Source organism: Stegodyphus dumicola, chromosome 3 (genome assembly GCF_044657685.1).
Source record: "Stegodyphus dumicola isolate Sdum_Otavi_A_Nest chromosome 3, ASM4465768v1".
Lineage (NCBI taxonomy): Eukaryota > Metazoa > Arthropoda > Arachnida > Araneae > Eresidae > Stegodyphus > Stegodyphus dumicola.
The window spans coordinates 18,667,528-18,685,203 of record NC_140770.1 but is presented as its reverse complement, the minus strand read 5'-3'; the positions used below and the strand labels follow the sequence as shown (position 1 = coordinate 18,685,203).

General features: G+C 32.2%; 1 protein-coding gene across 1 annotated transcript in view; it reads left to right on the top strand.

Moving 5' to 3' along the window:
• LOC118200240 (Na(+)/citrate cotransporter-like) overlaps positions 1–17,676 on the top strand; it is a 93,291-nt gene that overhangs the window by 62,210 nt on the left and 13,405 nt on the right. Inside the window, exons 8-11 of the mRNA XM_085812322.1 lie at positions 1,041–1,121; positions 5,401–5,508; positions 11,180–11,357; positions 12,437–12,598. Coding sequence (XP_085668448.1) covers positions 1,041–1,121; positions 5,401–5,508; positions 11,180–11,357; positions 12,437–12,598 — 529 coding nt within the window. The remainder of the gene's footprint in view (positions 1–1,040; positions 1,122–5,400; positions 5,509–11,179; positions 11,358–12,436; positions 12,599–17,676) is intronic.

The following is a 17,676-nucleotide window of genomic DNA, read 5'->3' as shown; positions in this document are numbered from 1 at the left end:
AAATGGTTAGACAGACTCAAAACGTTTCATGACCCTTGTCAATGAACTTCCACGTGTGCCCCCTTCGTCGTACGGAGAATATCAAATCGATATTCAATTTCACGACAGGTACCGGAAAGCACGTCGGCATCCACAGAGGTTATTGCGGTTGCAATTTTGGCTTTTAAGTCATCCATGTTCGACACTCTCCTCCTGTAAGCGTTGTCCTTTACAAATCCGCAAAGGATAAAGTCCAACGGCGTTATATCAGGTGATATGGGTGGCCAAGGAATTGGACCTCCTCGCCCAATCCATCTTCCTGTAAAATGGTCATTCAAAGAACTACGAACGATGGTACCCCAAAGAGGTGGTGTACCATCTTGTTGCCTAAAGACATGTGGCTGAAGCTCTTCTAGTTGTGGAAATACGAAGTTTTCCAACATGTCTAAGTATACGACTGATAAGACCGTCTTTTCTTCAAAAAAAAAAAAAAAAAAAAAAAAGAAATACCCAGTAACTCGGTTGTGCATCCACACCACACTTTAACCTTTGGGGAATCCCTTTGTGCCTCACGGTATTCATGGGGGTTTTCAGATCCCCATATGCGCACATTATGGCAATTAATAATGCCAGAAAGATGCCAAAAACAAAAAAGAGAAAAATGCAATTAATAAGCAGACGATATTTAGAAAAGTACAGATATATAGACTGGAAAATAAAATTATCTGAAATTAACCACACGCGCAGACGATATTTACAAAAGTAAAGATATTCAAACCTGAAAAGGAAAATATTTAAGTTATTTCATCAATAAATGCCATAAGTTTGTTTATATCTTCATTATTTTATGAGTTATTAAACACCAAAATGATTCCGGGACTTTATAAACACCCTGTATTTGACTGTGAATTAAAAAAGATAATGAATTTCTAACTTGCCTTACTGGGTGTGATTTTTCTCCTTTTAGCTTGTGGTGGAAATATGGTTTCTTAACATATGTATTATAAAGTAGACATTCTAATGAAGTTCCCTTATTTATTTTTTCATTCGTTTTTCCCCAGAAAAGTTAAGCACAAATTGGAATCGAAAGAAGAGATTAAAACCATTATTTCGAAGCGATACGCCAAGCTGGGCCCGATGACGTAAGTTGTACACTGAAGTTTTATGTTAGCGTTTTCGTAATTATTATTATTGTTAGGTGCAGAAACCTTCCTAAGCTTATGGGCACTTATTTTTCTCTACAGTCATAATTTTTAGGATCGTTTTAAAGAAACAGTGATATTTTATATCTGTAAAATATATTTAACTTTTTACGAGAGTCATGAAAGAAAATCTGAAAGCTTCCAGATTTTATATTACGCCCCAAAAGGGAGGGTCTTTTTAACGTTTTCTGTGTTACCTATATTTATTAAATATCATGTTCTTTGCACTTAAACCACATAAAATTCAACTCAACAACAATATCACAAAACAATTAAAAAAAGCATATCTACAGAATTTCCGATAAATTTTTTATCCGTACAGTGTTGTCACTGCTCACTTTGAAATCGTCGAGTTTGATAATCAACAATTCGTTAACGTTTTACAAAACTTGAAATAAATAATAAAACAAATTCAAAATACAAAATTCGGGCGCACAAGTACCCATGTTCGGTTGGTGTTTTGGATTTTTATGACTTTCATGTTATTAAAATTATATTGAGGTTTTCCAATCTTCAGTGTCCAGCGGTGCAATATTTGGAAACACGGATTATCGTTATATTTGGATACACGGATTCGGTTATAACGTCCTTCATTCATATTAATCGATTATTGTGTTCATGATACAGGTTGTTGCTCAGACTTTGTGCATATAATCGAAAAAAAAATAGTGTTAAGGAAACATTAGCATTGCTATGAAATTTTGAAATCTATAATTATGCCATACATAATTGTGTAGTATTGAAAAACACTAAATATTTTTTAATTGATTGCAAATTGCAGTTTTATTACTTATCGTTTGGTATCTATTCGTTCGAACACTGTGTAATTCGCGTTTTTTTTTTAAATATTGCCGTTATGTATGTCTATTAGACTCTCAATAAATGAATGTTGAAAATTAAGTTTTGTTCTTTATTAAATTTAAGTATATTCATTGTACTTAAATAAGTATATTAAGTAAGTCATTTAAGTATAGTATATTCATAGTTTAAGCATATTCTTCGCTTACATTTTATGTGCGTGTGATAACAAAGAAATTCATAATAAATAGAAACAAAGTGTTTCATCGCGTGCTATTTAACGAAGAGCTTACTTTAATGTACTTAGCTTACTATCGTATACTGTATTATTTAAATTATTTTTGTACAGTATCAAAAGGAAAGTTATTGATTATAAAGAGTGCCTGAAATGATCATTGTAATCTAGCACTATGCTAAAATGTCGAAACTAAAAATAGGTAAATACATTTACATATGATCGAAAGAAATGGTGTTAAGAAACATCAGCATTACTAATAAATACTGCAATCCATAATTATTGCATTTTTAATTGCTTACTATTTAAAAAACACAAATATTTTTTTTTTATTAATTGGAAATTTTAGTTCTGTTACCTTCCTTCTGCTATTTATAATTTCAAACACTACTAGCTCATGTTTTTTCTTAAATAGTGCTGTCATATATGTTGTTTGTTAGGTTATTATTTAATTTTAGATATGAATATGGGAAGTTATTAGATTTAAGTATATTTTTGATTACATTTATTAACTACTTTATACTGTCTTTCATTTGCATATCTTGGAGAAGTTAATGGTTATATTTTTTACTGTTTTAATTTATAATAAATAATAAATAATAAATTATTATTATTAAAATAATTATAATAAATAATAATTTTATACTTGAGTTCAGGTAAAGTACTGATTATGTTACCTTAAAAATCGCTTCCTAATTTATCATGACTGGGGCAATTTTTAATGTCTCTGAGATTTAACAGAAATAAATGTAATAATGCTGTTATCAGAAACGCTCTTTTTTTATCCACATATATATCTTTACTTCTATGTCTAATTGAGTTTTATTTACTTAAAGCTTACTATTAATGTTATATATTTATAATAACCACTTTCATAATTACTCTCACTTAAGGAAAAAAGATGGTGAAATCTTAAATAATCGTAACTTAGAATTTAAGTTATTTAAAAAATATAGTTTAAAGTAATGAAAATAATTAAGGCTATTATTAATTATGCGTATTTAGTCTAAAGAGAAAAAATTGTATTATCTTCTGGTATTCAGGAAATGATAAAATATTTAAACTTTAGATAAATACAAGGAAAAAAAATAATATATATATATATATATATATATATATTAATTATCAAGCTTATTTTTCTGCATAAATCAATATGTAAGACAAGGACATAATAACGACATTTTCACAACAGTTGCAAAAAGGTGGAATTTGGCGAACATTTAGGCGTCTTTAAGACATCGTGATACGATGCTTTCACAACCAAAATATCACCTGCGAAAGACGCAATAACGACGTCTATGCGACAAAAGCCTCATCTGCAAAAACGTAATAAAGTCGTCTTTGCAACGGTTGCAAAACAGTGGATGTTCGCGGACATCTGAGAGTCTTAAAAACGATATATTGTAACGTTTTTGCAACGACATCCGCGACGAGTTTGTAACGTCGTTACGACGTTGCTGTGCTACTTGAGATATATATATATATATATATATCACACACACACACATATATATATATGCGCATGTGTAGACAAAAAATAAGAAATTTAGAACCAATTCCACAAAGACCCAAAATTTCAATACCAGTAAATTTCAAAATTTTCTATAAATATGTATTAATTAACCAAAAGTCAGAAGGATAAAAGAAATGTAAAATACTAAAACCTTAAGAAAAACAAAAACCACAAAAAAATAAACACGAATGCAATCAAATGTGGTATAACGTTTTCAAAAATGTGTACACTGCGAAAATAATAATAAAAAAAGGGGGAAGACAGTTTTACAACTCACGTTCTACTGGGCTGAATGACGAAATTCGAATTGCGTGTTTCATGTCTCGAAAGCGCGACTTAGGATATGTATTAGATTTATATATATATAGCATTGTTCTAATACAGGTATTTTAATAGAAAATCGGTTTTTTTCTGAAATAACATACCAATATTTTTTTCCATATTTCGATTCTACAACACAAATTACGCCAACCTACCAAGTTTTGTAAAAATCGCACTAATAGTTTTTAAAAAATTAGCTCTCAAAATTTTAGCTGCCCAATGTTAATTGTGTTTGGTATATATTTATTAATCTCTCTTTTTTATTAAACTTATTCGATTCTTTCATCACATTTCTAAATTTAAGTTCATTTCAAATAAAATTCACCCATTTTTTAGGATTTATTTTTAAAATTTGTATTTTTAAATAATTTTTATAAATTTTTCAAAAAAATTTTTGAATTATAAGCTGCAAAAGTTTTAGCAAAGTAGACGTATTTCTAAGCATACTTGCAAAAAATTACAGTTTTTTATTCAAAATTTCCGAAGATGTAGCTGAATTTATATATTGGCGCGTTTTAAAATTTGGCATAATTGTTGAAAAGCGATAAAATATCAAATGTGGTTTAGACACTTTGCTAAAATTATTTGGAAGTAGAAACGCAGTTACTTTTTTCCCGTTCATGCGCAACGTAAGAAGGTAGGAATGGGATGCCCTTTTTTCCGTTCCAGCATAATGGAAGGGAAAGGAAAATTGGTTGCCACATATTAATAGGTTCGCCAAGTGAATTATTTTTGGCGCAAACTGAAAAAATTATGCCAAGATAAATTTTTGAATTTCTTCTTAAATTTCGCACCAAATTTTACAAAATTTAATAGCTAGGCATAATTTGAATCGTAGAATCGAAATATGGGGAAAAAAATTGGTATGTTATTTCAGAAAAAGTTCCATTTAGTGTCAAAATAACCTATGATAGAACAATGTTATATATAAATCTAATATATATCCTAAGTCGCGCTTTCGAGACATTTAAAACGCAATTTGAATTTTGTCAATCGGTCCAGTAGAACGGGAGTTATAAAAGTGTATTCATTATTAATTTGTGATGAAATTTGTTAATTTGTGATACTATATAATATCACAATTTTTTTATATATATTTAATTTATAATCTACTCAATTTCTTGAAAAACCAAAAGTCAAAAATTTATTTTTTCTCAAAAGACTGGTGAAGGCATACTATGAATGAGGTGTTTGTGCTGAATATTAAATATAAAAGTGTTTTCATAATTAGCTATCACTTGCTGCAGATGCTATGACATTTGCTACAAGCACCTAACTAACGAAGCAAATGGATATTATCAAATTTCTGGAAATGTTCGATAATTCCTTACTATATCATTTATCTATTTCAGATGCCATCAAATAGAGGTCTTGACTCTTTTTCTTATCTTGGTTATCTTATGGATACTTCGAGACCCGAAGTTCATTCCAGGATGGTCCAAAGCCATAGGATCAGACACGTAAGGCTTTTGCTTACATTGATACGTATTACTATAGATTTACAGCTGTAGAAATGGGTAGAAAACTAAACAATTCATTAGGTAATTCTCACGATAGTAAAGAAGAAAAGGAGGAGTAAGTTTTATCGGTAAAATCTAATTAAAAAATTCTGATGTGTACACCACATGACTTCCTTGTACGGAATATTAAATTATTCGCCTTTTTTCTTGCATTTCATTTACACTTATTGGATTGATTTAAATCTACTTCGCCGACAGCGCATAAACCACAATAGAATAAATGCATTCTTTAAAATTGACTCTAGTATTTGTTTACCATAGCGACACTCTGGCGCTAGATTCACTTAACAGTATTATATTTCGTTCATATTATAACTCATAAGGCACAAAATTTATATCATTTAAAGAATAGAATTATCTCATCGTTGCCACATGTTCTATTCAAATACTATAATAAAGCTAGGACGATGTATAAAAGAAATTAAGCAAACAAAACAAAAAAGAAACAGTTTTTCACAGACGATTGAGTATTTCTCATTCAATTAATTCAAATCTCACTTCGCGAGAAGGCAAAAATACATAAAAACTCAATACATCTATATTAAAAATTACGAAGTAAATCTTAAAGACATTTCCTGGAAAACATTCGAGAAAGGATTAAGCATGATTTAATTGGCAATAATAAATGAAGACGTTATCTTTGTTGTTGCGAAGCTAAGTTTCTCTAGATTGGCAACAAATCCACTAGTCTGCTATTTCAAATGAAAACAATCAATGGCCGCCATAAAAAAAAGGCTTAAACAACTTTAAAATTGTTGATTTAAATTGTTGTTGTTGCATAAACAACTTTGAAATCTTTAGGTAATATTGTTCTAAAAATATTGTCTAAAGATTTACTAAAGGCATAAAAACCTTAACCGGATGATAAAAATAACATAATTCAATCATTTTTAAAGCAAAAACTGTACATTTTACAAACATATAACAGTAAAGAAACTGAGATTACTGAGCCGGGTAACAGAGTGGATATATATATAAATATATTTATAAACGTTTGGTGCGGCCGATTGCAACCAAAATACGAGGTGCACATCTACGTGTATTAGCAGTCCTAGATACAAAATTTCAACGTTCTGAGGCTACTCATTTTTGATTTATGCGAGATACATACGAACATACGTACATTTTTCGTGGCGTCTGTATGTACATACGTTTGTACACACGCCACGAAAAATTCTCTTCAGAATTTATTTTAAAGCAGTTTTATATTTTTTTTTTTTTTTTTTTTTTTTTTTTTTGAAGGAAAAGAGTCTTTTATTTTGTCCTTACGTACAGATATCACGCAAAAACATCGTTAAATTGCATTCGATAGCGGTGAAAATGGATATTTTCGTTGAAGTATGCTGCCTGAAACTTTCCGCGATTACAATACTTCCTTTTTACTTCGTACAAGGAAGTAAAAAATGGTTTTATTTGGCGTTTAAACATGTGTAAAATGGCAGATAATATGCTGGTCGATATATGGAATATTAACTTTTCAAACGCTTCGAATTCAATGAACTGCGAATCCCTGCTAATGAAATTCGAATTAAACATTACTACTAACCCAACAAACACAATGAAATTTAAAAAAAAAATTAGCATAAACGCACTATTCTATACTACACTATTCTTTGCACACTTTTCATGAATTGATTAAAATTCGTTTCTTATACTTACTAGATAATAACGGAAGTGTTTCTAAGCAGGTTATAGACTACTTTTACTCGGTTGATTTGTTTGGAACTGGTAAAGCTCAGTGTAAAGTGGTAAAGAGTTCGGATCAAACTACCAGTGTTCAGTGATTTATTCCCTCAGTCACTGACGATTAAGAGTGTTAAAATATGTCGGAGTTGAAACTGAAATACGTCCATTATATAATTTTAAAGTTTGTCTTAAATGGAAACTAGTAGAAAATATTTGTATTTTCATGTAGACAAAAAAATATTGACAAAATAATGGGACTCTTATTGAAGAAGTAAATAAAAAAATCGCACGAGTAGTTTTTAAAAAATTAGATCCTCAATGTTAATTGAGTTTGGTATATATTCATTAATCTCTCTTTTTTTATTAAACCTATTTGATACTTCCTTTCACATTTCGAAATTTAGGTTCATTCCAATGAAATTCACCCATATTTTATGATCAAAAACTGGCAAAACGCTAATTTCTGGCTAAGTGCCAAATTCTTTTTTCCTCTTGCAACAGTTTCTTGAATCGCCCCAGATAAAAATCAAAGTTATATTCTGAGGTTAAATAAAGCACGCGATTGCATGTTACCTCACTGTATGTTGAAAATATTTCGTTAATGTCAGCATTTTAAATTAACATTTTTCGTTTCAGGTTAGGATAAATGCCACGATATGTTATTGCCATGTTAATTCTTTTATTGATATTGAGTAAAAGTTGTTATATTATATTAAATTTAAATGATGACGTTCTTGAAGTTGTACAACTTTAATCAACTGAGATATTAATTAAATAAACCAGAAAGCGGTATTTTTTTATAATATGTTATTATTTTCGTTTTGAAAAATAAATTAATTGTAAATTATTTCGCAGCAATAATAATAATTATTATTATTTTACAATTAAAGTTTAATTGAATATTAGCTTTATACGAATAGAGAATATTTCTTAAACTTAAATTTCATTCCTTGCAGCGATGGTGCAACAGAATTATTTAAAATTTAATTTAACTATATTCTTGTGAAACAATTTTTTTTTTTTTTTTTTTTTTTTTTTTTTTGTTTTTATATTTAGATTCTACGACCCAAATTGCGCCTAGATATTAAATGTTGTAAAATTTGGTGCTAAATTTACGGAGAAATTCAAAAATTTATCTTGGCGAATTTTTTTCACTGATTGAATAGAGCTTCGAAAAGAGTGCTGAAACGAGCATTGTTGTCAATGAACTGACAGATGAGATGCGGCGAAACAAAGAATACAGACGCTCAGTTGTCCTAGATTATGGGTGAGCCCGGTCTGGGCACACCTCCTCGCCGTTTGATTTTAAGCAAGATTTCATGGTAAAAATTTAAAACTAATATAAAATAAGGAGATTAGCATACAGCCAAAAAAATAACATATAAATTTCTTTTCAAACAATTCCTTTTATACCCTAAAAAAATCTGGAAGATTTCTTTGAAAAATAAGGGTCTTAAAAAACTAAACATGGCTAAAATATTTGGACTGGTTTGTGTTGAGCCACTATCTTCGATAAATAAAGAAGGTTCAGAGTAACCTATAGTAACTTATAAATTTTTTTTTCATTCAATTTTTCTGTGCGTACAGTAGGAAATTTTTAGGTGTGTCCAGACCGGACACACTGTGCCGCAAAGAGTTAATGTCGTTTCTTGGACTGATGGATTTGTTCTAGCCCAGGGAAAGGCAAACCTTTTCGGCCGCGGGCCAAAAATCGAAAAAAAAAGTTTGGTGGGCCAAGATAAATTTTTATAAAAATTTAAAAACAATATACAAGTATTACACTTCAAATATATTAATAAAATGAATGAAAGTGTGATTTAATTTTTAAAAGTTCCTTATGTTGAGGTTCGAAGTGAGATGTATTGATTCTAAGGAACGAGGCTAAATGCTCATCTGTCAGTCTACTTCTGAAATAATTCTTTCTAAGGTTCATAGTTGAAAACACTTGTTCACATATATAAGATGAGTCAAACATTACACTGATTTTCTGGGTGTGATATATTAAATTTGCGAAACGTACTTTCGATAATGATTTGCAAAACTCTATACTTTGGCCATATTTAAAAACAACTGCTTGAGAAGATTGTTAGACTGCAACTCAATCAATTCAAGCTGCAAATCTGACCTCACTGCTTCACAATTTACGTTGAAAGGCTTGGTTAAAATATTCAGTTCTGTTTGAATGGCACTGAAATCTTGAAAACTTCTTCCGAACTCAAAATGCAGTTTTTTCAACCCAATTCTTAATCTTCTCTTCAGTTACTGATTGTATTGAATTTAACTTCGGGAAATGAGACAAGTCTTAGCTAGCTGCCTAGCAAATAAATTAAGACAATTTAAGTTTTTTCTAAGAGGTCTCATTCACCTTCATTGGGTTCCCATATGTCTCCTCCCTGGAAAAGAGATAACACTTGTTGGCGCCAATCTTCAGCCATAACTAACAAAGACCTTCCACTTTTAAGGGGGTTCATACACCTTAAACCCCTGATGATCTTCAAATATGTGACTGTTGCAAGAATTGGGATATTTTATTTATTTTAAAAACACGTACTTCCAACATTCTACAACTGACTACATAATATAGTTGCTTTGAAACTAGTAACCAGAAAGTGTGTGTTGCCACAAATATTTTTGTAATTTAATCCTCTTTGTGACAAAATATTTCGCCATGTTTCCACCTTGCGCGCATGATATTTTAAAAATGGCTAATGGTACAGACTTGAAATTGGATGGAATTCTTTATATGGGCACTATTTTCTAACTGAACCAAAAGTACGATGAATATTTTATTGCGTTGTTAGTTAATTTTATGGACGAAAACATTACAAATTTTTTTAATAAAATACATTTTATAACCTCAACTCCAAATAAAATAAAAATTTAACAAGAAATTTTTAGAATTTTAGGTTCACAGTAGTTTCCAAATGTTATAAAAGCTATATATTAAATATGGAATTAAATTATGCAACAGAATATTTTAAACTGTGCGCGCAATGTGGAAACATGACGAAAAATGTTGTCACAAAGCGGATTAAATTATAAAAATATTTGTGGCAACACAAACTTTCTGATGACTATTTCAGAAAGCAGCTATATTATGTAGTCAGCTGTAAAAAGTTGGAAGTAATTGCTTTTAAAATAAATAAGTTATCCCAATTCTTGCAACAGTCACCTATTCGAAGATCTTATGGGTTTTAAGGTGTAGAGTCCCCTTAACACTTTATGGATTGAAAGCTGTCTGTGCTTGCTGTTTCCGTCGGTTTGTGTTTTGTAGAGCAAAAATAGAGAAAGTAAGAAGATCATCAGTCTTTTGGAAAAAAGGAAGAAAAAAATAATATTTAAACAAAGTAGAAAAGGAGATGGATATATAATATATAAATATAAATATTTTTTAATTTGCGTTGGACTGGCAAATTAAAATTCTATCTGCGGGCTGGATATAAACTTCCGGCGGGGAGTAGTTTACCCATCCCTGGTCTAGCCTACTGGCTAACCATTTAGTATCAGTATCAACAACAACAGCGCTAAATTAATTAATAATAGTACTAGTAATTTTCTTCACATGCAAGGTGTGAAAATTGAATTTTTGCCTATCATGAAATCTTCTAAAAGGGAGTGGTACCTCGCTGCTAACTAACAACACAATTAATATCTCATCGCAGAACTTAGAAAATACTCGTTATTCCGAAATTTATTTACATAACTTATATAAACGGTGTCAACTCAAAAATTCGTATTTTAGCTGTATAAAAATAAATAAGTAAACTTCAGATGCATTGACTGCTAACATTGTCACTGCGAGCTTTAAAAATTGTCATCTCAGTCTCTTTTCACCAGTTTCTGATTTATTAAGACATAATAAAAACTCGACAGTTTTCTTGCATTACTCATTCTTGTACTACGTGTTTTTTTATAATTTTTGCAGAAAAATTGGGGATTCTGTTCCAGCAATTGCAATAGCCTTTCTCATGTTCTTCCTGCCAACGAATCCCAAAGTCTGGACCAGCCGTCGAATTCTAGCATGGAAGACAGCTCAAAGAAAAGTGCCGTGGGGGATCATGTTGCTCATTGGTGGTGGTTTTGCCTTGGCAGATGGAGCTCAGGTAAAAATGCTTAATACAGTTACTTTAGAAAATCGAAGCTTTGAATAACTTAAATACTTAACATAGTTACTTAGAAAATGCTTAAAAGAGTTACTTTAGAAAACTGAAGCCTTCGCTATGCTAAAAATACCGAAAGCCCCTTTCCGTTCACTACACATCCTGCCCGTTTCCTCCCCTCCCCTTCCATTAACGCCCAGAGATGTGTGAAGATTTCAAATGACATCCTTTCTACTTCCAAACAAAGAAGCTTCCATTAGACTTTTAGGACCAAGCTGTATGGAATGAACCGATAGAATGCATTTGGGAAATTTCACCTGCTACTGCACGTGAAGGCAACCGTCTCGCGCGTTGGAGATAAAAATACTTTATTTCGAAAAGTGTTGCTACTGCTTTCTTTCAAATCGCAAAGTTTGTTAATAAAAAAAATGTGTAAGTTTTAAAAAATCTATGCATATAAAAAAGAAAGTCAGTTTGTTTGTTCGCATTATTTATTTTTGTTGAATTATGATGGTTTTTTTTCCCACATTTAATCGACTAAAATTGAATATAGGTGAAATATTTTTATGGAACTTGAGCTTTTACGACCATTTGATTAGAAAGACGAAAATCGTTAAAAAGTGCGTGCAACTGTTGCTGATATAATGAGAGAGAATTAACTTATTTTTCAGTCAAAATATTTTATGTGGTTTTCATATCGCATCAAACTAAAAAATGTATGACTATGAATTGTATTTCACCTTCTACGACTATGAATCGTAGAAGGATTACAGAGGCATCGTTCTCTCTGATGTTAGATGCATTACTCTCAATCGAACTTAACTGGTATCGGGTACTTCCGGTAGTTAGATATCAAAGTTAGTTATACGATCTAAACCTTTTAAGTGATTCTTAGAATAAGAATATTATGAACAATTTTTAGACTGTATTTCGTTTCATTTTAATACTTCATATTTCACAAACGAATTTTTTTTCTTAAATTTTCATGCTGATTATTCATTTCTCAAAACCATTAAAATTTTACATATAGTTGTATTGTACAGCAAGCGCATGAGTTTTGAAGATATTAACTTCCTTTCCAGAAATCTGGGCTTGCAGAACTATTGGGAAATAAGCTATCGTCTTTATCTGTAATGTCTCCCGGAGTTATAGCAGCTGTTATGTGCTTGATGACGGCTGCGTTGACAGAAATCCTTGCCAACAGCACTGTGGCAATAATTCTTCTTCCCATTTTGAACCAAATGGTAAGCTCTGATTTCGTTAAGAATGAACACAGGTACAACAACATTGATCTTTCCTTCATACATTATTATTATTTAAATCTCGCTTTGTTAACAAATTTTACTTTGGCTTAAATTTTTCCTTGATAGTTTCAAGGAAAATTGTTGAAGAAAATGATATTAAACTTTATTTTGGAAATGGCAATAGCTGACATAAAATTGTTTCTTTCGGTATAAAGCTACTGCAAAATGTTTCCATTGATAACTTAAAAACTATTCCTTCGATTGATAACTTAAAATCTATTGCAACAAGTTTCGATTGATAACTTAAAAACTATTGCAACAAGTTTCGATTGATAACTTAAAAACTATTGCAACAAGTTTCGATTGATAACTTAAAACCTGTTGCAACAAGTTTCGATTGATAACTTAAAAACTATTGTAACAAGCTGCGATTGATAATTTAATATGAACTGAAATTTTCATTGTTGATTTAAAAGGGAATTTTTTAAGTACCATGATGTCAGAATACATATTGTTACGAAATGTACAGGAGCGATAAGATGGCTTTCCCGCAAAGCAGGTTTAAGGTTGCCATAAAATGGCAAAGGAGGGCAGGGTTGCCACATTTGGCGACAAAATTGGCGATATATCATGGACGGATGGCGAACCATCTGGAACGAATTCTTACCGGTTTAGCCCAGAATGTTCCCGAACACAAGCCGAAAGCTATATAAACCCTGCTGGTCCGCAGTCAGTTAGTGTGTGTGTGTGTGCCTCGTCTAGAGTGCGAGTTAGTTAGTATCGAGCTGGTGTCTCATCTGCGACTCAATCCTTGCGGAGTCGATCGAGTTGACAGCCGGGCAGCGAGTGCCGAGTGGGTCGTCGAGTGCAACGAAGGAGTCTGTTAGTGTATCGCTGTTAGTGCATCGTCGAGAGAGCGTATTGAGCTCCGAGAACGACTGAACGGAAGAGTCGGGAGCTGTGCTCCTGTGTCGTCGAGTGCATCGCGAGTTGTAGAGTCTCGAGAACGACCAAGCAGAGTCAGGAGCTGTACTCCGGAAAGCAGAGTCGGGTGCTTTGCAGGAAGCTGTCTCCCCTGTGATAGCCCGATAGCCTGAAAGGTGTGTCGCTGATCGTGTCAGCGTGCTTATAGTAGTTCACCGACGACTGTAAAAAGTGGTTTTGAAGCTATCTGATTAATACTGGCTAATAAAGTGTGTTTCGATACTTCATCAAGTGTCGTCGTTATTCACTCCAAATCCACACGAACCCTGTACGAACGTAAAGGAAGAAAATAACGTAACAACTGGTGCCAGAAGAAAGAAAAACGCAACAATATGTTCTTGAAATTCATTTACATGAATCCGTTGAATAAGTGTTAATTGAGACTTTTTTTTTTTCTTTTGGTTCGAATATGTCATTTTTCATTCAAAGAAAAATTTTCATGTCCGCGTAATGCAAAGTGGTCGGATTTTTCCGAAGCCATGCAGGACGAAACCATTTAGGCGATTTTTAATTTTAATAACTGCAACTTTGTTTCACGCGCAGTTTTATAACAGCTTATGAGCTTAGTAGGGTTTTTTTGATTCGTTATATGTTACAGTGAAACCAACTTTACAGTTTGCACCACTAAGAGAGCTTTCGACCTAAAGTGACATCTAACGGAGAAAGCTCACCCAGTGGAAATTATTTATTGAAAAATTTTACAAGCAACTTTTACGAAGAATATTTTACAATCATGTTTACATCACAGTGAATGTTACTTACAATCTTCTTTACATTTACATGCTACGTTAAGCTAATTTTTATATATACAATATATATATATACAGTAATAGTCCAAGAGTCCAGTAAAATTTCAATAATTCATAATTCAAACTTCAATCGTTCAAGATTCAGTGAAAGTTCAATAGTTCAATAAAGTTCAATAGATCAAAAATTCTTAAGATCTCAAATTCTAAAGTTCATTAGAGTTCAGTATTAAGTTCTTTTCATGGAAGATTCACTTATAAGGTTAGTTAGTCCTAAGCACTGGCCCTCAGCCCACTTAGCAGGCGAAACTTATTGCCATATGGCTATGAGAGGACAGGCCAAGCCACAAAGGCATAACAACAACAAAAAAAAGGTAAAGTAGATACATACATTCCAAACACTCTCGGTGAAATAGTATATAAATGTGTCGTTTCCATTTCTGTGTTTTTTCCTAAGTTTAAAATCTTTATAAGTTTTACTTTCAATTAGTTATTATTATTCAAATCTTCTTTATATTATCAAAATTCATCTTAAATTTATAAGTTACCTTAATTATTTCTGTTTTCAGTATAATTTTCTGCTTTGTTATATCTCGATACCAATATTCTTCTTATTCTCATTCACAGTTTGCATAATATCTCTTGCAAATTTTCTAAACAATTCTGCTAATTTTTTACATCTCTTGCTTCCAAAAAATACCTGTATGTCTCTTGTATCCAAAAAATACACTGCCTCCAGAACTGAAAAGGTGGTGGATGATGATACTCTACACCCAGGACTTTGCGACTGGGTTCCCTAAAAACCCCAGGCGCCCTTTAAAAAGGAGAGTATATAAGGTAAGAATTGGAGGCTCCCTTCAGCCCACCTGGACACGAGTGTCCCCATAGCTCAAAAGAAGGGGCCCCGTATCTCCACAAACGAGGGCAGCCAATAACCCAGCCACACCCAAACAACAAACAAAAATACTAAATCAAAAATAAGTAACACAAAATTACAGACCAACAAACAAACAAAAAAATCTATAAACACAAATTCACACCACCACAGATATCTAAAACCAATATAAATACAAAATTCAATTTTAACAGAAGATTCTTACCAGCGCCCTATTTTCATTGATAAAATTCATTAGAGCAATAGAATACGATTTAAAAACTTTAACCTTAATGACACTCACATTAAAATCAGTAATGTTAAAAATCTATCTAATAGGGGCTGTTAAACTACAATCAACCACAAAATGTACAACAATGATTACATAGTTTATTTTCCTGCAGATTAAATCGTTTGAAATAGATTAAATCGAAAACCTACCACGTCCAGTTAAAACATGATTAGCATCAATATTGTTCATACATTTCATTTTATTCGTGATTTTAATTAGTTCCATAAATCGTTTGTTTTTAGGTGAAGAGAACCACTGTATTTTCCATTTGTTAACGTAAACTTTTTTTCATTCTTCGAACTGCAATTCTCTTCGAACCTGTTACTTCAATATCCATTGCACTGACATTTGAGACCGCCTGCTTGGCCAGGCTGTCGGCTCTCTCATTACCAATAAAGCCTATATGGGCTTTAACCCAATGTAGCTTAATATTTAAATATGAACTCAAAGTTTCTAAATGACTCTTAATTTCGACAATTAATGAATTGAAATTGTCTGGGCGGGAAAGCGCATGGAGAAGTGACAGGCAGTCAGTGTAAATATTTACAGACGTGGGTATAACCAAGGTATTTTTAATCCATAATAAGGCTTGTTTGAACGCTTCACTTTCTGCCTGGAAAACTGAATTATATATGCTCAACTTACACATTCTATAATCCACCTCAGTTCCATAGTAAAAAAACAACAAAGGCAGCTCCTACGCTCCCTCCGACCCCAGAACCATCTATATAAATATCAAACACATCAACAGTTGGATTACTTTTATCAAAAACAAAAACAAATCTATTGGAAGGATGTATTAAATGAATATCTTTGTAATTAAATTATCTTCATAAATTTTCAATTCCATTCGTCCAGTTCTAAATAAAAATTTCTCACAATAAAATTCGTATAAAATTGAGAGAGGAGATAGCCCAGCCAACACAAAGACGGCCTCGGTAGGCACCGTTCTAAAACATCGGGTTAAAGCTAAACCCCAAGCTCTCTGAAAACTGTCTAACTTCATCCGTAATCAAACCAGTTCCCCTGCCCTGGATACCCAGGCCCCAATTCCATACATGATGATTGGAAGCACTACATTTAAGTAAATCTTCTCCAGAATGGAGGATTTCAAGGCTAAAATCTCAGCTGAAAAGATTCTATAATTTAATAAAATCAGTATATAAGGCATTTGCTCCTGCCTTTTTAGCGTGCCTTCGTGGTGTAGTAGTCTGCACGCTGCGCGCGTATTCCAGAGGTCCGTGGTTCGATTCCCGGGTAGGGTGTTGCTCATTTTTCATCTTTCATGCTTCAAAAAACACCTAATGTCTCTACAGTGTCGCCCGAACTAAAAGGGTAGTGGATGATGGTTGTCTACATCCAAGATTTGGCGATTGGGTCCCCTAAAAATAACCCACTCGCCCTTTAAAAGGGGGAGTATCTAAGATATTTCTCCCAAATTTTTAGCGTGCCTTCGTGGTGTAGTGGTCTGCATGCTGGGCGCGTATTCCAGAGGTTCCTGGTTCGATTCCCGGTGAAGGCGTGGCTCATTTTTCATCTCTCCGGCTTCCAAAAAATAACCTAATGTTTCTACACACTAACTCCGTAAACAAAGTTCGGTGTTTCAGATAATCGTAATTACAGAAGGTCTCAGTTGATTGATAGAGTACAAATCAGTTCTAGTTTCAATTTAGATCTTGGTGCGAATATTATAGTCTTTTTTATAAATGACAGTGATTTTTAGAAGTGAAACTAGCTAAATCCCACGATTCTAAGCGATTTCGCTCTTCTGCGAAAGTGGTTAGCATAGAGAAAATAACTATGGTGTTTGATAACAGTGCTTATTTATAGTCTCAGAAATAATGTCAAATTCCCAATTGTTCTTATTATTGAAAAAAAAATCGCTTGATTTTTATTATATTAGAACAATTTTTATTTTTTGAATTATTTCACATTCTGTTTTTTTTTTTTTTTTTTTTTTTTTTTAATTTTCGTATAAATAAATACCTTTCGTCAAATTATTTTTTCTTGCAGATGTTCAGCTTTTCTTTATATTTTGGAATATTTTCAAATAGTAATCTATTTAAAATTCTGCAAACTTGTTCCTGTAGAAGAGGGACCAGTGTCTGACCGCTGTTAAACCTATGAAGTCTATCAATATCAGCGTCAATATGAACGCCAAAATTAAATATCAGCATCAACA